Source organism: Dermacentor andersoni, chromosome 5, assembly GCF_023375885.2.
Source record: "Dermacentor andersoni chromosome 5, qqDerAnde1_hic_scaffold, whole genome shotgun sequence".
In the NCBI taxonomy this organism is placed as follows: domain Eukaryota; kingdom Metazoa; phylum Arthropoda; class Arachnida; order Ixodida; family Ixodidae; genus Dermacentor; species Dermacentor andersoni.
This window is the reverse complement of record NC_092818.1, coordinates 4,555,313-4,580,732: the sequence shown is the minus strand read 5'-3', so window position 1 is coordinate 4,580,732 and position 25,420 is coordinate 4,555,313. Positions and strand designations below refer to the sequence as shown.

The window sequence follows — 25,420 nt, the reverse complement described above, 5'->3', positions numbered from 1 at the left end:
GGAGACGCTAGTTTCCGAGAAAAAGACATTGAAAAATCAAACTAACAGCTGTCAAAGAGGGTGGCAGACCTTGAGCAATATTCTAGACAGAATAATATTGAAATTAAAGGTGTACCTTGCACTGATGATGAGGACTGTGTCGCAGTCATTCAGACCATTGCAGAAAAAGTTGGCTGTCCTGTTACGCCCAGTGATGTTGACATCGCCCACCCTGTTAATTCAACGCACGGCAAGAATGTAATCGTTCATTTTTGCTCACAGCTGAAAAAATCCGACTTTCTGAGGAAGGCTAGAAGGGCTCATCTGACAACGACAGCATTTGGCTTTTCCCAGGAAAATGAGGTTTTCGTAAACGAGCACCTCACCCCTGAAAAGAAACGCCTGTTTGCCCAAGCACGCGCACTCAAAAAAATGAAATGGAAGTTCATCTGGACCGATAACTGCCGTATCAAAGTTAGAAAGACTGAAAACAGCAGAGTGTACACAATAAGGGATGACCATGACCTAGCTGTCATCACTGAGTAGTCCCCCTCGTCGCTGGGTTGGAAATCGATGTATGCAAACATGGAATACAATGAATTAATTCTACCCAAAGAAATCAAATACTGCGATTCATCATGTGAAGCTGTCCTACACATCACAAGGAAGACGATATCTCGCATTTCTCGATCAATTTCCTTTCAGATTAGATATTATGTTTTCTGAAACATGGTACACTTCCGGATGTATGTAAAATGTTCCAACTGCATGGTTACCAAAACATTTTTCTAAACCGCGCAAACAGGCGGGGCGGTGGCGTGGTGCTTCTTGTGACTAGACATAAAAATTGTGAAATACTATCTGAGTACAGTCGTTCAACTGTTGACTGAGATCTTAACACTGAAGCATAAAGATCAAATGATTTCTGTTGTTTATCGTCCTCCTAGCAGAAATTTAGCGCGCTTCATTGAGTTCTATGAGGCTTTCTTACATTTTGTTAGCAAGGAAAACTATAGGCTTATATGCAGTGGTGATTTCAATATCAATGTTTTAGATGATAAATGCTCACAAGCTTTCTTTTCTGTACTATCATCATCGGGTTTTGAAAATTACATCGGTCCGCCAACAAAAATCAAGTGTTCCTCCTTATCTGCCCTTGACCTTATTGTGACAAATATAGACACTGCAGTCTATAGTGCTGGCATGGTTGCATTGGACCTTAGTAATTACTGTCCAGTTTTTCTGATGTATCGTAATGAATCCAACATGTGTAGAAACTCGACTACTGCATTTAAGATACAGCTTATCACACAAGATAGGCTTGAGTCTTTTAAAAAGGAGATAGCTAGTTGCAACTGGTTATCTGTGTTAGAAAACCAAGATGCGAACGACACATACAATATTTTCATCGATACAGTCAAACCCGGCTATATCGAACTCGCAAAAAAACGCCTATCAGTTCGATATAGAGCATAATTCGATATAAGCCTGCTGAATAATTGGATGTCATAAAAGCACATACCATTTATAAAATCACTTTATTAACGAAACTAGCTTAGTTTGGCATAAATTAGTCCTGCATTTTCTTCTGCTTGGGCAATTTCGCTGCCTGCGACGCACGCACTTCCCCACGTTGTCTAAGGAGTCGGAGCAGCTGAGGCCGCAACCTTCCGCATTCGCGCAGAAGCGCCGGACTAATGCGAGTGCACCAATCACTTCGGAGGATGTGGGCAAAGGACCGTAGTTGCTTTCCTCAATGTGCCTACTTTCATTTGTGCTCGGTACGATGTCGGCGATGTAGTCTTCGTTTCCGGGCTCTACCGTGGTCGCGACACCATCATCTGCACTCACAAACTCGTCCACCGTTGATTCGAATGTCCCGGAAATTTTGACAGCTCGCTCCAAACTTCGGCAACACCGGCAACGGCTTCGTCGCATTCATCAGAATTTACAGTCCTCACCGAGCACGCGGAAACCGGCACGTATGAAGAACCCCTCGTACACGGCCGTGGGTACGCGTCGGGCCCCATGGGCACCGGGTTGCGAGTCTGGCCACTTTAGCCCTAATCGTGCCGAGAGTGTTCCTCGGAATCTTGCACGCTGCGGGGACATCGAACTTCTCATCGCGTTCGACGCGATTTATGATTTCGAGCTTCACGACGAGAGGCGAATTCTGCCGCTTCATCACGGCAACACTGCGGGAGAAGGCCCACAAGGCGCAAACACGATAAACCAGAGAAGCAGCCAGACAACTCGCACTTTCGCCATCTTGCACGAAGACAGCACAAGAGCCTCTGATTGGCTGTCTGAGCAAGCGCTGTAGGCGGGCCAGGATCATTTTTTGCTGGGGAGTGTCGCTAGATAGTGATCTAAAGAAAGGAAGGACGCTTGATTCTGTAACCCGTGAGGGAGCACGGCGAAGCGTCGTCAGGGGAGAGGGGGTGGCAAGTGAAAGATGATAGAGAAAGAGGGAGGATGTGGCCTAATAGCCTCCACTATGCGCGACAGGGGGAGTGTCGACGGCTCGCTCGAACAGCCCGAGGCAGCGCGGTCACGGTAGGGAGAGCGGTTGGATGGAGCCGCGCCGCCGGGTTTCCCCGCTACCGCGAGGGAAAGCCAACTTCTGGGGGCACTTTTCCGCCGCTTGACGTTCGATATATCGGGAGTCACTGCAATATTTGTTCGATGTAAGCGTAATTTTTGCTATATATACTCATTGCAACTATACCGTGACCAGAAATTGTTCGATATATAGAATAATTCGATGTAAACGGGTTCGATATAGTCGGGTTCGACTGTAGCTTTACAAGAATTTACCATAAGCATTTCCCTTATAAAGTTACAAAATCTCCAGGAAAAGCTAGAATACCATGGATCACTAAACAACATTTGAAGATGATTAAAGAAGAGCATCGCAAGTACCATTCATTCTTATGGACACGTTCTGAGATCACATTAAGAGAATTTAAAATTTATAGGAATTGGTTGAATGCTGAGCAAGCAAAAAATACATATCAAAGTATTTTTGCGGATGTCAGTCGACAGCAACCGGACGTAACGTGAAAAATAATCAATACTTTAATGGGTCGTAAGAACAAAACCAGTGTCCCGAATACAATAATACACAACGGTTCCGTGCTCAGCGGTAAATCACTTGCAGATATTTTTCAACGAGCACTTTGTTAAAACTGCCATCGCATACGGCGATCCCACAAATACACCTTCTACCACCAAAGGTATACTTAACACTGTTCATCAATCCATTTTTATGCAGCCCATTGATGCATATAAGTTTACAGTACCTTCGATAGCTTAAAAAATAGCAAAGCAGTCGATATTGAAAATGTACAGGTAAAGCCCTTAAAATACTGTTTATGTTACATTTTTAATTTACTGGCATATATATTCAACCTAGTGTTGCAATCGGGAAGCCTCCCAGAACGTATGAAATGTGCCGGGGTTTCAGAGATCTTTAAAGGTGGTGATCACAATGTACCGAGTAACTATAGGCCAATATCTGTATTGCCTGTTTTTTCTAAGGGTCTCGAAAAAATGTTATTCTCTCGCATGACAAAATTTCTCAACAAGTGTGATGTTTTAACAAATGCACAGTTTGGTTTCAGAAAGGGGAGATCAACAGAGACAGCTCTACTTTCAATAAAAGAACACATCCTACAAAACATAGAAAAGAACATGTTTACGCTTACTCTATTTGTAGATTTTAGCAAGGCGTTTGACTGCCTTGACCATTCTACGCTACTTGGCAAATTGCAGTCTTATGGTATACATGGTAATTCTTTAAATTTATTAGAATCAAATCTTAGTAAACGGCTACAGTGTACATGTATATATGGCGAAACCTCAACCCTCTTACACAATAAATTTGGGGTACCGCAAGGGAGTGTGCTGGGACTTTTATTTAACACCTATATTAATGATATCGTAGATTTAGACAGAAGGGCAATATTTATTATATATGCAGACGACAGCACCATTTTAATGGAAGGATCTGATATAAACTAGTTATCATCACAATGTAACAATCTACTAAAGAAGCTATCTATATGGTCTAAGGAAAATCAACTTAAAATTCATACAACAAAGACAAAGGTTATGATATTTCATGCGAAAAACAAAAAGGCAACATTAAACCATAAAATTACTTTTGAGGATCGAGAAATAGGGATTGTTGACATTTACAAAATTCTTGATGTTCATTTTTCATCTACTTTAACTTGGGATACACATGTAAGCTATCTATGTAAAAAACTATCCTCTGTGACAGGAGTACAGTGCAGTCCACTTATGACGATACCAGATATAACGATATATCGGTTATAACGATGGGTCGACATGAGAGTGTCATTTTATGCATTAGGTCTATGGGGAAAAAACCATTTATAACGATAGGTTATTCACCGCATATCGGATATAACGATCAAAATTTTGCAGTCTGGACGGCGTTTTCCGTGCCAAATAATCGTAACGTTTGCGTTGCTTAGTTCCCTGAAACGAACGATGTCGAGACGAGGCGATGTTTACCTCCGTAAGTTCGTATCTGCCGCCATTACCGCGCAGCGCGTCTCGCCCCGCCCGCGCACGAGTAGGCGCAGCCAACGTTGGCGCAGAGCCCGCCACAAGATGGCGCTAGCTGCTTCATGCGCATCGGCCACAGTTGCTCCGATAGAGAGAGAAAGAAAAAAAGAAGCGACAAGCAAAGCGGCGCGGTGGCGCCCGTCCCGCGTCTCTCTCGCGATAGCAGGCTGACGCCACCGAAGCAGTGTGCAACAAACGGTTCAACCCAGTTCGAAGATGGCGCCGACAAAGCACAAAGCTGTGTCGCTTGACACGAAGATTGATATTTTGCAGGACTCTCGATGCGGCTTCAAGGTGAGCGCCCTCGTGAAGAAGTATGAGTTCGTTCAGTTAACGATATCAACCATCTTGAAAACCGGGAGCACCGCGATTGTGAAGGTAGGAGCTATTAGCGGCCATTCCGATCAGCAGAAAAGGGGTTAGAGACCCTTCGTACGCCGATGTTGAAGAGGCGCTTTACCAGTGGTTCATCACCAATTGCTTCAAAAAGGTGGGCTTTGTGCGTAAGGACGAACTTCCCCAACCCGCTGAGACCGACCCGGTGGAATTCGCTGACATAACCGGGCTCTGGGAGCTCGTTCCTACTGGTGACACAGGCGGTGTGTCGAAGGAGGAGTTTTTGACTGCAGACAGTGCTGCCTCGTTCTGCGATGAGGTCACCGACGAGGCGATCGCCGAAGATGTGCTGTCTCGTCAGACGCAAAGTTGTGCGACGGTGGCGACGGCATCAGCGACAGTGACAACGAGATCGACAGTGGCTCCTTGACCCCGACCACGATGTCCACGCAAAGTGCACTGTCGTCGATCGACTCCTTAATTGATTTTATGCATGCTAAAGGATTGCCGCCAGTGTTCGCGCAGCAGCTGGAATCCATGCACACCGCGGTTGTGAAGCTGAAGCTGCCGCAAAAGCAAGTGCAGATTTCGGACTATTTCGGCGTGCCTTATCCTTGACACGGTCATTGGCGCTAGAAATAAAGTTTGTTTTTCACGGCCTACTGTATACATCATCTATTCTTTAGAGCAAGTAGCGAATTCGAGTTCAGAGCTGCAAAGGTAAAGAGTGCAAACGCGTTTAAAATTTTTTTTTTTTGGTAACTGCAGTCCAGATATAGCGATCATCGGTTATAACGATCATATTTTTCGTCTTTCTCGATATCGTTATAAGTGGACTGCACTGTACTATGCCGTTGTCGCAGCGTGCTGCCAGCTTCCGCCAAACTACAGATATATTACGCCCTTTTCAATTCACTCCTAAACTACTGTGCATTGGTCTGGTGCACGACAACTAAAGCCAATATAAACAGACTTTTGATATAGCAGAAAAAAATTATTCCTCACATCGGAAACCTGGAACCTTTGTCTACGACTAGAGATGCATATAAATTGTTTAATATTGTCAGAGTAGATCACCTTTACACATACCGTTTATTATATGTGATCCAATTTTCGGACACATTAGTAAAGAACTTCATTGAACGTCTAGCATGCTTAGAACACCGTCAGCCTAATATAAACACAAGAAAATCTGACAAATAGATTAGTCCACATTTACCGTACATACTGCTACAAACACCAATCGCTAGCCTGCAACTTATCATTTATTCTCAACAAATATGTAGATATTGCAGGTTATAATAGGAAGCAACTCAGACAATATTTTGTTCAATTATGATATGTTGTTTCAGTGATAACATTCCGTTTCCATTGTCTTGATCGGTACGGACTTCTGTTGGAGCTGACGAGCTCCAACAGAAGTCCGTACCAATGCCAGTGGCCACGGTATTGGAGCTATCTTGGCCAAGAAACAACAAAGGCAAGAATGTGTTAAGGCGCGCTCACACTAGCGGGAGACTTCCCGCAGTGGCACAGCGTCAACGTCGATGCTGCCTCGCAGCTCCTCGGAATGACGCTCACACTGCGCGCGTTTTCTCACTGCGGTTGTCTTGGAATGTAGAGAGAGGAGGCATTGAGGGAGGACCCTAACGAACAGGGAGAGAAGGGGATAGTCACGTGACACCAGAGAAGACTGGAAAGCGCGCTCTTTTCCCGCGTCGTCGTCTTGATCGTCTGCTAGCTCTCCTCCCGTCGCCCTTTTTGTCACGAGGATGGCTGGTTCGAACGATGAGCTGTTGGCTACGCTAAACGTACTTATACTTGCTTGTTCCCTGCTTCTGCATCGTCGCCTCAAGTCGCATGTTCATGCTGGCAAAGCAAGCACCGAGTGTCGTGCAGCACGCACGCAGCCTCCGCCTCCGCCGACGGGGTCACTGAACTGGGACCGACGTCACGGTTCACGGTCGGCCCCCATTCGCTGTTCTCGTCAGCGGCGCGAGAAAAATAGCTACCGGACCCATCGCTCTGCGGGATGGCACAGCAGCCTGTCTGCGGGAGAAAAACCGGTTTGTGCGGGAAGCGGCGCGTGGACAACGTTCTGCATTGCGCGTTTTCCCGCCACTGTGAATGCGCCTTTATTGCCTACGCCAGTCGCCTTCTTTCCCCTGCTGAGCGCAAGTATTCTATCACCAAACGCGAGTGTCTGGCTCTTGTTTGGGCAGTGTAAATTCTGCCCCTCTTTTTACGGCCAGCAATTCACAGTCATCACTGATCACCACGCTCTGTGTTGGTTTTCGTCCCTGAAAGATCATTCAGGTCGCCTTGGCCGTGGGGCTCACCACCTTCAAAAATAAAACTGTTCAGTTGTACAGTGAAACCTTGTTAAACCGTAGTTGGCCGGAGCTCGGGAAAGGTACGTACTAAACAGTAGTACTGTTTAACCGAATAGCATGAGATCGCCCACTTACCTGTCGAAAACGGAACTCAGAGAGAGTGCGATGAAAGGGGAAAAAGCATGCAGTATTTATTCACTTCGCGCGACAAAAGCGTTATTTTCGTTTGATGCCATGGCGGCCTAGCACGACGACGACAGCGGCCTCAAACTTACTGAAGCTGCGTGCCAGCTTTTCAGCCAGCCCCCTCTTCTCGGCAAACACTCGCATGGCAGATTCCTCGTTGGCATTACGTATTCACCGTGCACGTGCCAGTAGTGCTGCAGAAGTCCTGGGGGCGCCTTTTTCATTGCCGGGTGCCGGAGTTTGGAATAATTTTCATTTGGAATAGAGTTACGTTATCGCGCCCCTATTGTCGTCGCGACGATTGCATTCATGAGGCTGACGTAACGCGCAGCTTATGCCACTGTCGGGCCTGAATCGCCTGTGCTATCGCTTTCCGTGTCGTTCTCATCACTGTCGCTAATCGACACTTCGGCAACAACACAGGCAACGATGGCGAAAAGTCGAACAACTTCTTTGCATTCCAAATGCCACACACTGTAGTCAACAGCAGATCCCTGTTGCGTGTCAGCGCCGACTTCTTCGTGTCACGTTCGATAGCACGGACAATGTCTAATTTTTCTTCTATGTTGAGCACCCGGCGTCTTTTTTATCCAAGCTTCGGAACGACGCGAGTCCTCGCTTGCACGACGCCATAACGCTCTCTGGCACCGCATCAAAATGATGTTGATGTTGATGTGGCTTCACGCGCAAACGCACAGGGCGCTTGGAGGCCGTTGTTCCGATCTCTGAGGCGTGTTGTTCTGCCGGGCCGCCCGATGGAGACGGCGCAGCGCCGTGGTTGCGCGACGAAAAGTTGAAACGCTAAGTTTTAACTGATGCGTACGGAATAAGCTGGTACGGTTTATGCGGATACGAAACACATTATGTTCAATGGCCGCTGAGTCGGGGATTTGACTTTACTACTTTACTACTAAACGAAACTACTGTTTAAGCGGGTACGGTTTAACGAGGTTTTACTGTATACACAACCGACCGGTTACATCAAGATGCGGACTGCTTGTCGCACCATCCTGTCGACCCACCTGACGTCTCTGCGACCGGCATACTTGTCACCGATATCTCTCTGGCTGTTCTTCGCGATGTTGGAGCGGAACGTCATGAGGCCTCCTTACAAGACCTTATTCAACAGCCGACTTCAATGATGCCCAATCCTTACCTTCGCATGTTTGAACTTCACGACGGCATATTGTACCGCTCTAGCACGCACCCAAACGGCCCTGACCGACTCTTTGTTGCGCCCAAGCATCTGCGGTCAGACTGTTCTTGTCCAGCTTCATGATGTACCAACTTCTGGTCACCTTGGTGTGTCACGGACTTATGACCACATTCATCAGCGCTCCTTTTGGCCTGGTCCACACCATGACATCTGCCGTTATATAGCTGCATGTGACCTTTATACCTTTGTATTGACGTACCATCCGAACCATTTTTCCGTTTAGGTGTTGATCTTTTAGGCCCTTTTCCTACATCTGCTTCAGGAAACAAGTGGAGTGCTGTAGCAACAGACTACGCCACCTGATACACAAGCTGTGCAAACGATGTCGCCAACTTCCTCCTAGAGAATGTCATCGTTCACCACGGTGCCCCTCGACAGCTCCTCACCGACCGAGGCCACTGCTTTCTTTCTAAAGTTGCCAATGACATTCTAGACTCGTGCATGACAAAGCACAAACTTGCTACTGCTTACCATTCACAAACAACAGTCTAACCAAGCATCTCAACCGAACCCTTGCTGACATGCTGTCTATGTATATCTCCGCTGACCATCTCAACTGGGACGTTGCATTGCCGTTTGTAACTTTTGCCTATAATTCGTCTCACCATGATACCGCAGGCTTCTCTCTATTCTTCCTCTTGCCTGGCAGTGACCCTACTCTACCTTTCAACACTGTTCTGCCTGCTAGTCTGAATTTCACATTCGAGTAGAGTATGCCCATGAAGCCATACTCAAAGCACAAGAAGCGCGCCATATTGCTTGATGTCAACTTGTGGAGCCGCAGGAAAATCAGTGGTGCTTAAATGACTCCCGCCATCATGACGTCTATTTCACACCAGGTGCCCTAGTTCTCCTTTGGCCTCTCGGAGAAGTTACCTTCACGCTACTCTGGCCCTTACCGTGTTTTGCGTAAAGTAACTAGCATCACGTACGAAATCGCCCCTCTTGACCCAATCGTGGCTCAGTATTGCTCAGATGTGGTATACATCACGCCTTCTTAAGTCGTTTCACTCGACCACCTCCTAACCAGCACCGGGCCGGTGCTTTAGCCACCGGAGGTCATGTGACACGCTGACAAAGAATACGTTTTAAGCTTGGTCCAAAGAGGACTATGCACAACTTCACGCACTGTCTACCATCTTGTCAGCTGCTACAGTAATTGTAAATATCCTGTAAATATATTTAAGACTTCTTTTGCCTCGTAACAGTATTGTAAATACAACTTTATATGTAACTTCTGCAACATAACAATACAATCACTTTCGTGCTCAGTACCAGATGCGTTGGCGCTACGGGCGACAGCGTGCGCTGGAGAAATGCTGCTGCATGCATGGAGCACTTGCGAGGCTGATCTTAGTCGCATCAGCTAGCTATCAAATCACAGACATCATGGCATACGTGTCACACTGTTGCGCTGCGTCCAATGTCGAGTTACACAAGATCTCTCAAAAGTGATCACATCACGGAAAGCAACTGACCTAGAATAATGCTCCACAGCAGTGCTGCCACTGCTAATCGACACATGCGGTGCACTTTGTGCTGTCGGCAATGTGGTTCTATATCCTTGAGCAAGCTTGCAAAAGTAGGCTAATAGAATTTTGACAGTAAAGTTTCGTTCTGCAACGCATTACCTATCTGTGCTGTCTCTTTTCGTAACAACGAAATTCCCGCGAAAGCGAATTTTTTTTAGTTCCCTGCCAGATTTGTTACTGAGAGGTCCAACTGTATCAAGATTTCACTGTAAATAGCAATATCGCTTAGTTTCATCACCCGCAGAACACAAAGCTGACTTGTTGTTATTACTGATATCAGCTGTTTGTTTTGGCACTGCTAGGATTATAGAGGTCACATCGAGCCATAAAAGTGGCTTGATTTGCAGTTAGCAGATGGCGCCACAGCATTATCGCCAGTAAAGCCCCTAAATAAAAAAGTAACGAATTCCTCCGAACTTTGCTGCTTTCGCTCTTGCCTGCCACACCTCCAGAGAGTTGCCCCTGCTATTAGTCGCCATGGTCACGTGCTAGCACATGCTTTTTTGGTATCGAATTCATGCTTCAGTTGGTTTCTGGCGGCAAAGTTTTGGCAGGAAGCGTTTCGCTAGCGCTGGCACCATTCATGTATTGCGGCGTTGCCTAGCCTATGTTGTGCTTATGGGTGCAACAACTGAGGAGGCTAGAGGTGAAGACTTTTCATTATTCCATCCGGAAGAAGCAACATGGCTCGCTGAAAGATTTGGCTGCACAGGATCGGCCAGGCAAACTTAGAAAATACGTGGGATCCGCGCCTTGGTGAGGAAAGTGGCCGTTCATCAGAAGTCACTCGTATTTTATCGGACGATTTGGTGGAAGCGTGGGCGTCTGCAGCCTTTCTTCAAACTAAATAACGTTCGGCATGGTTGTAGTTGGAAACGTTCACCCGCGGCTACGAAACCCGTGCTTCATGTTGTCTGAGCCTCGCCATTCACGCTTCTGATTCAGCAGGCTTCATTATGATGTTGCCACATTGCTTGGCGCACTCGTTTCATTGTAGTTGAAAACGTCGCTGGGCTCAGACACAAAAGTTGCACTTCATATCTTAGTTTGACCCACTGTTCAGTGACACGTGTTGCATATTGAAGTGATGCGCATTGCTACACATTTTTTTTTTTTTGAGTTGGGCTCCACTGACGAACTTGAGACTAACGGCGGTTCTCATCGTTTGAGCCCCCGTTCATGCTACTCACGGTGCAGGTCTAGCTTTTATGTAGCGCACATGGGGGCACATATACCTTATTTACTCTAATCCAACGTGCACCTTCATTCCAATAAAAAGGGTACAAAAATTGCATGCGAATTAGAATTGAGTACAACCCTAAATCTACGCTACCATATCACCATCGACATTCGAAAAATGGCCGCCTCGTATGCACTTCTAGCCTAGCTGCCGTAGCTTCCATATGTGCATACCTACATGCTGTACGTGTAACCAGGCGCTGGTGTAACCTAGTCTACCGCCTGTCTTCCCATTTTCTGCATTTATTTAGTCAGCGTGAAAGCGCCGACTGTGAAGACACACCGAGTCCACCATGATTCCACATTTAAAAGGAAAGTTATCGTGTGCGCGGAGACGGACGAAAATTGGGCCGCATCACGGGCGTTTGGAGTTCCCGAAACTTGCGTGCGGAACTGGCGCAAACAGGAGAATATTTTTGCCAGCAAAGCAACAAGGAAGGGTAGCAGGGTTGCTTCGCCAAAATAGAAGAGCTGCTCGCAGAATACGTGCAAGAGCAGCGAGCGGCACAGCAGCCTGTGACGACCGATCTGTCAAGTACGGGTGATGCAGTTAGCCCTACAGAAAGGGCTAATGCGGAGTGACTTCAAAGTGAGCAGGTGCTGGCTATCAAGTTTTATGAAAAGAAAAAGTCTTTTCTCTTCGAAGGTGGACAGGTATATGCCGAAAATTGCCCGAAGAATATGAAGAGAAATTGCAGTTTTCAGCTGGACGTTTTGAAGTTGTGATGTTATTTGAAGTTGTGATAGGTGTGATGTTCACAATGTTGATGAGACCTCACAATTCAGGCATTTGCCGTGAAATCTTTCAGGCGCAGTGCTGCGACTAAGGCATGGCCTTAGTGATTACCATTTAGCGCTTAATCTCCGAGGCTATACTTGATGCCCGGTCAAGATTGCCACAGGAGATAATGGCGGCAGAGTCGGCGTGCGTTACAGCCATGGACGGAGTCCGGATAATCGAATGTAAAGCTGGTGACTGTTCGAAATAATGGTCGTGTTTACACATTGAGTCTATGGGGCCAGTGGCGGTGCCGCAAAGCTGTCCGAATTACAGAGTATATCCGGGTTCTCGGCCTCCAATTTATCAGTCGGCGACTGTAGCCCATGTAGTCGGACTGTACTGTGGCCATAATTTTTGTTTTCTTGTTTTCCTCCTTTTAGAGAGTGTCGTTTTTGTATGGTCGTTAAGAGCTTTTACAATAATCTGAACCTGTATGCAATGCTCTTTCTTAAACGTAAAGCATTTTCTCAATCACCAGTGTTTTCAGCGCATGCCACTCATGTCAACAACGCTGTTGGTGTAGCAATGGCCCATTGTGGATGTATTCCCCAAAGTCTTCTCTGTCCTGCTTGTGTAGTTTACAGCACAACATGCGGGCATTTTATGAGAAGTAGAAATGCTGAACTTCGGTTCGGGGCTTCAGTCAAGGTGCTATCCAGTGCCCTATAGTAGAGATCAGTGGTGGACTCTTACCCCCCTTCCCCTGAATTTTCCATTTTATGGAATTTAGCTGCACTTTCTTGGCCAAAGCAACAATGGTCTGGCTGATGCACAACTCAAGAGATTATAAGTGTGACAGATACTCACCGATGGATCACACTGGAAAACATAGCCACGGCCATTGTCCCAGCCAGCCACCAGCAAGGACACACCAAAGGGCCGCACACCCCTGAATGCATGATGGATATCACCAAGGGATCAGCAGACAGCACTAGCAAAACAAACCACATCTGGCCAAAGGTCAAAAGCATGGCAGTTTGGGCGAGTTGGTATGTCACGACTGTTTTAGGCTTGTAGCGCAGCTCAGGAAGAGCAAAAAAGGAAGGAGGTAGGGGTAATCAAAGGGAAGGGAAAACAGATTGAGCGCTAACTTCCAACTGATGGTTTATTTCGTGACACAAGACTACTTATACACTCGACAAACCATATGACATCAAGAGATAACAAAGAAACCAAGCAACAAAACCGATAGTAACCAAGTGGTAACATATTCAGACAGCCTGTGGCTGCAGTCGGAGATACGCCAATTCATTGCTTGATAATGATAATGAAGGTGAGCTTACACACGCATGTCCCAGACCAATGATAGCCTTTGCTTTGATGATTTCTCTTGTGAGCTGATTACGCACGCTTGGCTGTGATGGAGAGCAATAACGTCACTACTGGTGCAGCTAATTTACTTTTCCCTCTGATCCATGACGACATGTTACCTGACCCGACTGCCACAGAATCTAATAGGGATGCTCCCGAGTAGGCAACAGTGATTTTAAAGTCACCACTTTCATCACACCAGCCTTGTCAATGGAAATTTCGGGCCAGGTAGCGCGACATCATGGATCTGGTAAACAGGCCTTCTGCTATCTAGGTGGTGTTGGCTAATCCTGTGCCTCTCTTTCTCTTTTGTTCTTTTTTCTATTGCGCATGCGCATAGGATTGCACTGGAGGAGTTTTCGGCATACAGGCGACCGACAGACGGAAGGACGAATCGGCTACAGCTTCGCTGTAAAAAGAAAAATTAAACCACTCTGAAGTGAACATCCTACTGCCATTTATCTACAAGATTCCGAATTTGCACAGCAAATATTGGCTGTCGGGCTATCTACTAATAGCTTTTTAGGCTAACAATACCTCCTACCAAGCAAATTGCCAGCTTTGGCAATCAATGAGTGAATGCATCGAAGCATAAGCACTAGTATCAACACAGGCTTAAACATAGTCTCAGGTGTAAGAATGACAAAACCTTGCACCAACATATTGTGAACAAGATAAAGAGTATGCAGTAGATAAAGAATAGCATACAGAGAACTGACAGCCAAGATGGCAGAACAACCACGAACATGCTTTTTCAATAGTCTTCTTCGTCACCCTGCTGGGCGCCTTTTTCAGAATGCGAGAACGGCCTGTAACATATGTCCCACTGTGCCTGGACCGTCGTCTCGGCGCTTAGGGAAAGGAAAGGCTGTAGGCTGAAATGTACAGTAATAAAGTGTAAAGTTGGGTGAGTTGGTATACATTCATAATGGGAACAGCGTGAACAAGACGACGACAGAGTGAAAGGACACAGGAGGAGCGCTGACTCACAACTGTTGTGAGTCGGCGCTCGTCCTGTGTCCTTTCACTCCGTCGTCGTCTTGTTCACGCTGTTCCCCATTATGAATGAAATGTACAGCTTGTGACGGGACACAATGTTGGTGTAGGGCACTGAAGGTAACAAGCAGCCATCCAATGGGCTGATCTCGCATGTGACCTCGTTGAACTGGCATAAAGCCTTGTAGGGGCCCCGAGTAGCGGGAAAGAAGTTTCGCAGACAGGCGGCAGCAAGGCATCCAAAGAAGGGCCAAAGAGCCTGGTTTGAAATGAATGGCTGTGTGGTGGCTATCGTAAGAGGCCTTTTGAGTCAGTTGCAAGGCAGAGACGGTCTCGTGATGCGACAAACCATTTGAGCAGGGGCAGCAGCTTCGCAGACATATTCTGTAGAAGCATGTGTAGCTGATGGAAGTAGTGTCTCAAAGAGTAATGTGGGAGGTGGCAGCCAGACAGTAGATAAAAAGGGGAAAAAGCCGGCGGTGCCATGGTGGGACGAGTTGCACGCGAATGTCATATAACACAAACTTTTGTCCCAATCATGGTAATCTACTCAAACATATATGGATAGCATTGGGATGAGCATACAGTTAAGATGGTGGTTAGCTTGTGACGAGTGGAACATGAGCCAACAATATCATAGACGACTTGGGAAAGAAAAACTGAAATCTGTCAGCAGCTGCTGTGGTAGAGGATGATGTCTGCAACGTCAGTGGTGCAACTAGTTGGTAGTGCCCTAGTGATCCTGTCGCGTAGTCAGCAGCTATGGCGATCCACTCATTCCTCAATAGAGACGTTGGGAGTGGTCCAACTAGTTCAAGGCCAATGCGGTAGAACGGGCTAGTCAGAATGTCTGTAGGTTGAAGTGGGCTGGCAGGCTGTAAGGACGACTGCTTGCGGCATTGGAAGGACTACCTAGAAACCAGCAACGTAGTACCGGCTCACAGAATGGTAAGGCCTGGCCAGAAAAACCGACAGTGCAAGTAGTCGTATGTGTGGATTACTCCGAGGTGACCGGGTGTTGGGGCATCGTGGAGCTGGTCGAGAGCAGTAAAATGGAGGGTCGTAGGCACTACAAGCAGAAGCTCAGGACTGTCAGAGTTGGTATTGCAACAGCAGAGAAGATTATCACAGAGCACGAACAGGTGGAGGGACAGGTAGGAGTGATTAGAGCATAGACAATAGAAGATAGACCACAAGTCTGCATTGCTGAGCTGTTGATTGCGTATATCACTCAAGTCAGAGATGGCGAGGACGCTGGTGTCGGAGTCATGAGCAGTGGAGTCGGGAAGGTCCACGCAATGATGTGACAGGCAATCAGCATTCTGGTGCATGGTGCCAACAACATTAAAGCTGTATTCCGAAAGCTTTAATGCCCAGCAACAAAATTTGTCCAGTCGGATCTCTGACAGAGAATAGCCAGAGCAGCACATGGTGGTCCATGATGACCGAAAAGGTGCGGCCAGACAAGTACGGTCCAAAATTTTTGACTGCCTAAACCAGAGCAAGGCATTCGCGTTCAGAGAATGAGAACTTGCACTCTGAAAGGGAAGGAGGCAAATGGCGTAGTGATGACGCAGTGCTGACCTAGTTGCCGCTGTGTGAGAATAGCGCTGATGCCGTGTCCACTGGTGTCGGTTTGAACTTCTGTAGGCGCTGTGGGGTCAAAATGCACCAAGATGGGAGGAGTAGTGAGCAATCTGGTGAACATGCGAAATGCATCAGCTTGTTCAGGACCCCATGAAAATGTGATTTCTTTCTCCAGGAGCTGTGTTAGGGGGCGGGCAATGCCGGCAAAGTTCTTGACAAAACGTCAGGAATAAGAACACAAGCCAACAGAGCTCCAGACATCTTTGGCCAAATGCGCTACACGAAAATGTTTCCAGACACGAATTTTGTCGGGATCAGGTTGGATGCCACGAAGACTCACACGGTGACTTTGGACAGTAATTTCATGTCGGCTCAAGCTGCACTTTGAAGGGTTTAACTGAAGGTCAGTTCATTGGAAAACGCCAAGCACTGGCAATAGGCGAGTCAGGTGGCTCCAAATGTTGGCAAAAAAATGATTACATTATCTAGATAACAGAGGCATGTCGACGATTTGTAGCCACGAAGCAGAAAGTCCATCATTCTTTCAAGCGTGGCGGGGACATTCCATAAGAACAAAGGCATAACATTAAATTGGAAAAGACCACCGACTGTAACAAATGCAGTCTTTTCATGGTCCAGGTCATCAGTAGATGAGAAGTAGGCAGACCCATGAAGACAGTTGAGGGCGTCATCAATCCGAGGCAGTGGGTACGCATCCTTATGTGTGACTTTGTTCCAGTGGCGGTAGTTGACGCGCAAGCACCAGCTGCCATCTTGATTCTTTACGAGGATGACAGGTGATGCTCAGGGACTACAGGAAAGTTCAATGACGTCTTTGGTGAGCATCTTAACCTCGTGCTGAATAACTTGTCGCTCAGCATGGGACATGCAATAAGGATGTCGTTGAATGGGGCTGGTGCCTCCAGTATGAATCCAATGAGTTACGACGAATGTCTGGCCCAAAGGGCGGTCATCAAAGTCAACGATGTGGCAATAAGACATCAACAGGTGCCAGGGATCAGCAGCATGTGCTGGCACGAGGTCAGGAACTATCATCTTGTCAAAACTGACATCAGCTGAACAGGACGAGGTGATGGCCACAGTGGAAGACGAAGAATCATCAGCAGCGAATACAGAAATTACATGCTCATCGACAGAATTGGCATTGACCAGAGCCATGCCTATAGGGATAATTTGCGTGCACCAGCTAAAGTTCAAGATGGGCAGTGATACTGTGTTATTAGTAATGATAATGAGGGTCTGGGGAACAGCAATATTTAGGGCCAATAGAACATCACATATTGGAGTCAACACATAATCACCATCAGAGAATGAAGACAGGGACGTCAAGTTCATGTATATAACGGCTTGAGAGGGCAGTCGAACTTGAACAATATAGCATAAACACATTATGCAAAAAAGGTGAGGCGTGCAGACAGGACACAAGAGAAGTAGACAACACGAACGCCAACTATCAACTGAAGACTGTCACTTTTCTTCTCTTGTGTACTGTCTCCATGCATCACCTTTTTTGCATAATGAATCGTTACCAACTAGCTCAGCTTTCTGTTGGCATAAACACAGTTGACGCGTCGGCAGAGCGTCAGAGTGAAGAAATAGGTCAAGCTGGAGCACACCATTTCCATGATCAAACGCTACGGAATGGGCTGATAGAAAGTCCATCCTGAGGATGAGTTTACAGGAGCACTGCTCGAGCACAGTAAGTACAATTAAACCTCAATATAACGAAGTAGGTAAAATAGACAATTTGCTTCGTTACATTGAAATTTTATTGTATTGAAATTCAACCTTTTATGCAAACAAGTACAGTCGCCGTTTGATTTTTCTAACATGGAAAGCGGCCACAGAATTTTCGGAATTATGGGGCAATCGAAAAAAAGCTCATTTGAATGAGAAAACAATTAATTTTGATGAATTTGGGAGTCGGCGACGAATGATACGGTTTCATGCCACGTTGACAATATCTTTACATAGGCAGTACGAATTAGGCAAAGCCAGCCACACTTTCTGTGCACTCTGCCCCAACGGCTGATAGTGTCGCACACACTGGGACAATGCTATTATGAAAAACACCGGCAGTGGGGAGCGAATGCTTTGTCTGCCTCTCGCTACAATGAGTCACTGAAACTTAAGATTACGCAACCTTCAATACTAAATGCACGAGAAGACAGCTTGCGTGATGCCACGCAATCTCAGCCTACTCTTTGCACACGCGGCAGATTACCTCTAAAGCAGGGTGCATGGCTGCGCTCAGCCGTGCACAGCCACGGCCGAGCTGCGTGCCAGAAATCGCGACGCGCGCTGACTTACACCCCCCCCCATACACAGACACCTTGCCACTCGCGCGTGCGCTTGATCGCATTACCGCAATGCCTAAAGCCTCCATCTTTCTTTCTCAACCTCGCACTCTTTCCCTCAACAGATGTCACCACTTGATGGTAGCATCTGTTGCTCCTCCTTGGGCAGCCTTGTTCGTAGTCTTCTGCTCATAAAAAGTTGTGCAGTACTGGAACCTGTGACAGCCACCGTACCTCTGTAGCTCAGGAGGGCCAAGTAGGGATCTGGTGGCTTACGGAACAAATTCTTCACTGTGCGCACCATAAGCTCAGCTTTTCCATTGGACTGAGGGTAATTTGGGATACTTGTGACGTGTGCAATGCCATATGATGTCATGAATTGCACAAACTCTTTGGACTGGAATGGAGGGCCATTGTCAGATTGCAGCGTTTTCGAGATGCCGTGCCATGCAAAGATATTTTTCAAGATTTCAATGACTCGGCATGTCGTTGCAGTCTTGACAGTGACTTAGTCTGGGTATTGGAAGTAGTAGTCAACTATAAGAAGGAAAGTCTGTCCATTTAACTGAAATAAGTCTGTGCCTAGCACTTCCCAGGGACGATCTGGAAGCACTGTGCTGCAGAGGGGCTCTGCTGGATTCACCCGATACAAAGCACACTGCTCACACCTGGAGATAAGGACCTTAATGTCTGTACTGATGCCAGGCCACCATACTGACTCACGGCCTCGGGACCTACATCTGTTGATGACCTTCATGAATAAGCGCTAGCACTCTTGGCTGTAAGGCAGCTGGGACAACCAAGCGAGCGCCTTTGAGAAGAAGGCCACTGCAGACTGAGAGCTTGTCGATGATAACAGCGTATTTTGCAATGTGGAGTGGAAGCTTGTCTTTTCTTGGGAAGCTATTCTGGCAGAGAGAAATCACTGCACTGCACTCACAATCTTGCGCTTGCGCCATCTTGACATCTCCTGGCTGCAGTACTGCTACTGCTGCCGAAACTTGCGAGACCTCGGTGGCAAATACTTCAATTGTGTCAACGGCATGAGGAGTATCTGCTGGCTCCATATGGACAAGTGATAATGTGTCAGCTGTGGCAAGCAGCTTTCCTGGCACGTACTGCATGCTGGACTGGTATGCCATGACTTTGAGTCTCAAGCGCTGGATGCAAGGTGGTAGTGCATCTAGGTTTAGCTTGCCAAAGAGAGAGACTAGTGGTTGATGATCTGTTTAAACGTCAAACAACAGACCTTTCAGAAATTTGTCATACCTCTGAAAAACCCACACAGCAACTAAAGCCTCTTTTTCAGTTGGCTGTACCTATGCTCCATCACTGTTAAGGACCAAGAAGCAAATGAAATGGGACGCCTGTCACCCGAAAGTTGCATTTGTAGAAGTACTGCTCCCAAGCCAAATGAACTTGCATTAGCAGAAACTATCGTTGGGTATGCAGTATGGTACTTTGCTATGCAACGGTCGGAAGTGAGCATGTCCTTAACTGCAGCAAATGCAGATTCTTGTTCATGAGACCATGTCCAAGCAGCATTTTTGCCTAGAAAAGCCCTATTTGGGGCTGGGGCCTCCGATGCATGTGGGAGAAAGCGGCCCAGGTGATTGACCATGCCCAAGAGTCGCCGCACACCTGCTATGTCTGTGGACGGACTCATGTCCCTCATTGACTTGAGCTTGTTGGGATCTGGGCAGGTGCCTTGTGCTGACACATTCACCCCAAGGAAGAAAAGTTATGTCCAGCGAAAGCTGCATTTTTCCTTATTCAAGGAGATTCCGGCTTGAGAAAGCCTTGCGAGGACTTCTTGAAGGCGAGCGTCATGCTCATCTAAAGAGCAGCCGAAAACCAACACATCATCAATCATGCACACTGTGCCTTCCAGACCTTCCAGAACTCATGACATCTGCTTCCGAAAAAATTCTGGTGCCGATGTGATGCCAAAGGGCATCTGACAAGCAGTAGCGCTCAAACGGCGTGATGAAGGTTACGAGCTCTTGTAATTCTTCCGGAAGCTTGACTTGATAAAAACCAGATATGGCATTCATAATGCAATAAAGAGGTGAGGTGTGCCGACAGGACACAAGAGTAGAGAATTGGACAACACGAACGCCAACCAACTCTTGTGTCCTGTCTGCACGCCTCACCTCTTTTTTGCATTATGAATCCTTACCAACTAGCTCAGCATTTTGTCGTTCTATGGCATCCAGTTTGGTGAATATCTTCGCATCTCCCAGAAGGCCCAGGACTTGGTCTACTGTCGGCAGATCATAGCGTTCTTGCAAGACGACTTTATGCAACTTGGTGAGGTCGGCACACAGTCTGTGGCCCCCGGACGCTTTTGGGACGACCACTAGACCTGCGCACCATTGCGTTGGTTTGTCCACCTTGCGTATCACACCATCTTTTTCCAGCTTCTGAAGCTGTGCCTTAACCACTTCTCGGAGTGGAACTGGAATGCACCTTGGCAGACTGAGGGAATACAGAACTGCATCCGGCTGAAGGCGTATCTTGTGCTCTAGTGAAAGAGTGCCAAGACCTTAGAACAGAGCATTGGATGGCTTGGCAAAGACCTTGTCTACAAACTTGACAACTCCCAGAGCTTCCTGTGCCGGGAAGCCTAACAGCAGCACTGTCAGGGCCTTGATTACATATAAGCGTTGAACAACGGACTTGTCTTTCCATAGCAAAGTTGCTGTGAAGGATCCCATGGCGTTGAGTGGCTGTTTGCTCAGTCCCCAGAGGATGCTGTCAACTCTGTCGAGGGCTTCTGGGAGATGAAAGAAGGTATCCGGAAAAGCAGAAACCTCTGCACAAGAGTCAACATTGAAGACTTCTGTCCACGGTGATTTCAACGTACTTGGCGTTGCCCATGCTCTAAACTGCATCCAGCTGGACTGCGGACACTGGCCTGTCTTTTTTTCATAGCACGACCTTCTTTCTTGCATTGGCATGGCCTTTTTTCTTGCACTAGTTGCACTGTGAGTTGCGCACTGGGCACTTGGAGCGCGCATGTGGAGCGCAACCACAGAAATCGCAAATTCTGGCTGGCAGCGTTCTGCCTGGCTGGCATCAGCTCAGCGCGTCTTTCACGTCTCGGCTGAGACCCCCGGTGCTTGGCAGCATTGAGATTTAGTGCGCCCTGCACTGCTGCTTGTGCCCCAAGCTTACTCCTCTGTTTTTCAGCGTCTTCCACTTGCCTTGCTTGGATCCACACCTCCTTGAGGGTCAGCTGAGGGTTCCTGCAGAGCTTACTGGTGAGTGCAGCATCCTGTAGACCCACAATGAAGTGGTCACAGACGAGACGTTCTTCGACCTGAGCGGAAGAGTAGTTGCACCTTTTAGATGTTTTGCAGAGTTCCACGTAGTAGCTCTCCACAGTCTGATCCGGTTGCTGGACTTGTTGATGAAACTGCGCAGACTCGTACACTTCATTAACGGGACGGACGAAATGTGCCGTGAACTTATTGCATATGACCGTGTAGTCGTTTTGGAGACATGTCCAGGCCGAAAGTAGCAAGAACCGGGAGAGCTTCTAGGCTCATGCAATACAGCAGAATCCAATCTTGAATGTCTCGCAGCGCTTGGTGAAGGCCTGAAACGAACACGTAGTCCTCGAATAGGCTTAACCACGTCGGCCAGGAACCCGCATTTTCGAAGTCAAAGTCATCGGGTTGGCGCAAGGAAAGACCTACCCATGATGCATTCGCCGGAGCTGTAGCGGCGGCTGATTGCGACGAATCGGTTTGCGGAGCGTCCATTTGTAACGAACCATTCAGCAAGGGCATAATACTTGCCGAGTACGGCGGCTATGCCCTTTAGGCAAATGACTTGCGCGTGGTAGGCCGACTGGCGATAGCGAGCACTGCCAAAAGAAGCGTTGTTGAGGCAGACAGGAGCAACTACGCAGTTGCTGGCTGGAGGATTAGGCTCCGTGGACGGTGAAGAAAGGTGCTGCCCATGCAGTTGCTGCCGGAAGGGGAATCGCTGGCACAAAAACCAAGCGCTTCGTCACACTTGCCCCGTGACCACTTCTGATACCATGTTACACGTACCACAAGCAAGACTAGAGACCCGCAGCAGACAAGAGACCTGCAGCAGCCAACACACACGGCCATACCGAAGCAGAACTGAAGACCCTTTACTGCCGCACGTCAACCATTATGTACGCATTCGCAGCACAGGGTTGTTGGATGCTCTACCAGCTCTAAGCTGGTTTTAGGGGCAGTGCCCTCTAGACTAAGCACGAAGTGCGCGGGACGTGATAGGATGTTATCGCACTTGGACATGATGTGGCTTCGCTTCGGCGGTCGCTCTTGTCACGCTGCGCACAATTTGAGAGGTGCGTTTGCAAGCAGCCGCTTGTAATTCAATCATTTGACAATCTGCGTCCATGGAACTTTCTGCTTATTGTCTTGGCATTCCTTTGCTGAGAAAGCATAATTTCGTTATATTGAAATCACATACAAACACACTTTGTTATATGGAGGTTCTAATTACATGGTGTTTTATGGACAAAAGGTTATGAAAAGTTAAGTACAATCGAACCCGACTATATCGAACCCGTTTACATTGAATTATTCTATATATCAAACAATGTCTGGTTGCAGTATAGTTACAGTGAGTATATATAGCAAAAATTATGCTTACATTGAACAAAAATAGCAGCGACTCCCGATATACTGAACGTCAAGCGGGGGAACAGTGCCCCCAGAAGTTGGCTTTCCCTCGCGGTAGCGGGGAAACCCGGCGGCGGCGCTCCATCCAACCGCTCTCCTTACCGTGACCGCGCTGGCTCGGGCGAGCTGTCGACACCCCCCTGCAAAAAATGATCCTGTGCCGCCCGCAGTGCTTGCTCAGACAGCATTCGAGGCTCTTGTGCCCTCGAAATTGCCCAAGCAGAAGAAAATGCAGGACTAATTTATGCGAAAGTAAGCTAGTTTCATCGATAAAGTGATTTTATAAATGGTATGGGCTTTTATGACATCCAATTATATAGCAGGCTTATATCGAATTATGCTCTATATTGAACTGATAGGCATTTTTTTTGCGAGTTCGATATAACTGGGTTCGACTGTACTTTGTTATATCGAAAATTTCGTTATATTGAAGTTCATTATATCTAGGTTTAACTGTAGTCCCATCATGTAGCTGTCTGCAAAGCTTATGGGTATTGAGCACATCCCAAGGACAAGAAGTGTTCCACCATCAGTGACAAGAATGGTTGATAATGTGGGCAATGTGATGACCTTCTTCGGGCGATGACGGAGCTGAGAACACATCACAGATATTTGTGCACCCCTGTCAACGAGAGCAACAATGAGTAAACTGTCCACTTCAACATCAATTAGGTTACGTCTAGTCGGCAGTGTGGTCAGAAGATCTTGCAGACAGGTCATTAAAGCAGTGTCACCTCCGGGTGCTGCACTGTCTAGTTTACTGGAGGTAAACATCCAGTGGGCGGATTTGGGGCAAGCAAGATGACGGCCGACGAGATAGCGACGAACAGGACTGGAGTCCAGGCGTAGATGGAGGGAGCGGCATTGCTGTTGGCATGCAATCACGTGAGGCTAGGTTAAAAACAGTGAGGAATGCTTTAAAAGTGACAGTTATTGGCAAAGGGCACACGTGGAAGCCAGGAGCAACGGTGGTTGCAATAGCAGGCAATGTGACCTATAAGACGGCAGCTGAAGCAAATAGGCTGACCATCGGCAGTCCTCCATTCGGTCGGACTGTGATGATGTAGCAGGAGCCTCAGACATTGAGCATAAGAGATTGTCAGTCGAGCGTGAGGAATCGACGGCACGCACAGAGTCCAGGCCAAAACTGGACAGCTCCTCATGAACGATGGCTTGGACAAGTGATATTGTCACGTGGTAGTGACTGTGAAGAAAGCAGCCAAACTGAGAAACACGAAACTAGCGTTTTATTGGGCAAACTTGTGCCCTCAAAAACAGGCTACACTCAAAGAATGGCGACAGCGGCACACACAGTCGGCGATCGTCGAAAATCTGATCAGCGGGTCAAGCGCGTCGGCTTTTATACAGCAGTCATCGAATGTTCCAGACTAATCGTTGGGACCCACATGCCTTCTAAAAGTTCTACACCATTCGCGTCAAGCGATGAAATCAGATAACACAAGGTTCGGCGACAACAGACAGCGGATAGAAGCATCGATAACTTTCCAGAAACTTCGGATACATGCAGGCGCGTCCCGTGCTGTGCGATAACATTTGTTAAGCAGCAAAACGTGTCGCCCAATAAAGACAAGTACACGTGTCAATACCCCCCTGTTAAATAGCATCGACCCGATGCTGCAAACAAACGAAAGTAATAAATAAGCACTTGTAGCAAAGAAAACAACAAAATAAGGAAAGTTCATTAGCGTCCGTAAAAGGGTTTAAGACGCACCACGTGGACCACTTCAGGTCATGCGCGGCGCCGCTGTGAATGCGAAATGCCGTTTGGCACGACCTCATAGTCCAGTGCGCCAATACGTCGGATGACCTTGTAGGGTCCGAAATAGCGTCGCAATAGTTTCTCACTCAGTCCTTGTCAGCGTATCGGGATCCATACCCTAACACGGTCGCCGGGCTGGTACTCGAACCAAGCGTCGTCGGAGGTTGTAGTGTCGGCTGTCGGTACGCTGCTGGTTCTTGATCCGTAGGAGGGCGAGCTGTCGGGCTTCTTCGGCGTACTGGAGATAGGTAGCGACATCAAGGTTCTCTTCGTCAGTGACGTGCGGCAGCATGGCGTCGAGCGTCGTAGTCGGGTTCCTGCCGTAAACCAACTTGAACGGCGTGATCTGTGTTGTTTCTTGCACCACCGTGTTGTAAGCGGATGTTACGTACGGCAGGACGGCATCCCTGGTCTTGTGTTCGACATCGACGTACATTGCTAGCATGTCGGCGAGGGTCTTGTTCAGCCACTCCGTAAAACCATTCGTCTGTGGGTGGTAGGCAGTTGTCCTGTGCCTTGTCTGACTGTATTGCAGAATGGCCTGG

General features: G+C 47.5%; 1 protein-coding gene across 1 annotated transcript in view; it reads right to left on the bottom strand.

Moving 5' to 3' along the window:
• Positions 1 to 25,420, bottom strand: part of Prosalpha2 (proteasome alpha2 subunit) — an 86,582-nt gene that overhangs the window by 25,227 nt on the left and 35,935 nt on the right. Inside the window, exon 5 of the mRNA XM_050177361.3 lies at positions 13,006 to 13,087. Within this exon, the coding sequence (XP_050033318.1) occupies positions 13,006 to 13,087 (82 nt within the window). The remainder of the gene's footprint in view (positions 1 to 13,005; positions 13,088 to 25,420) is intronic.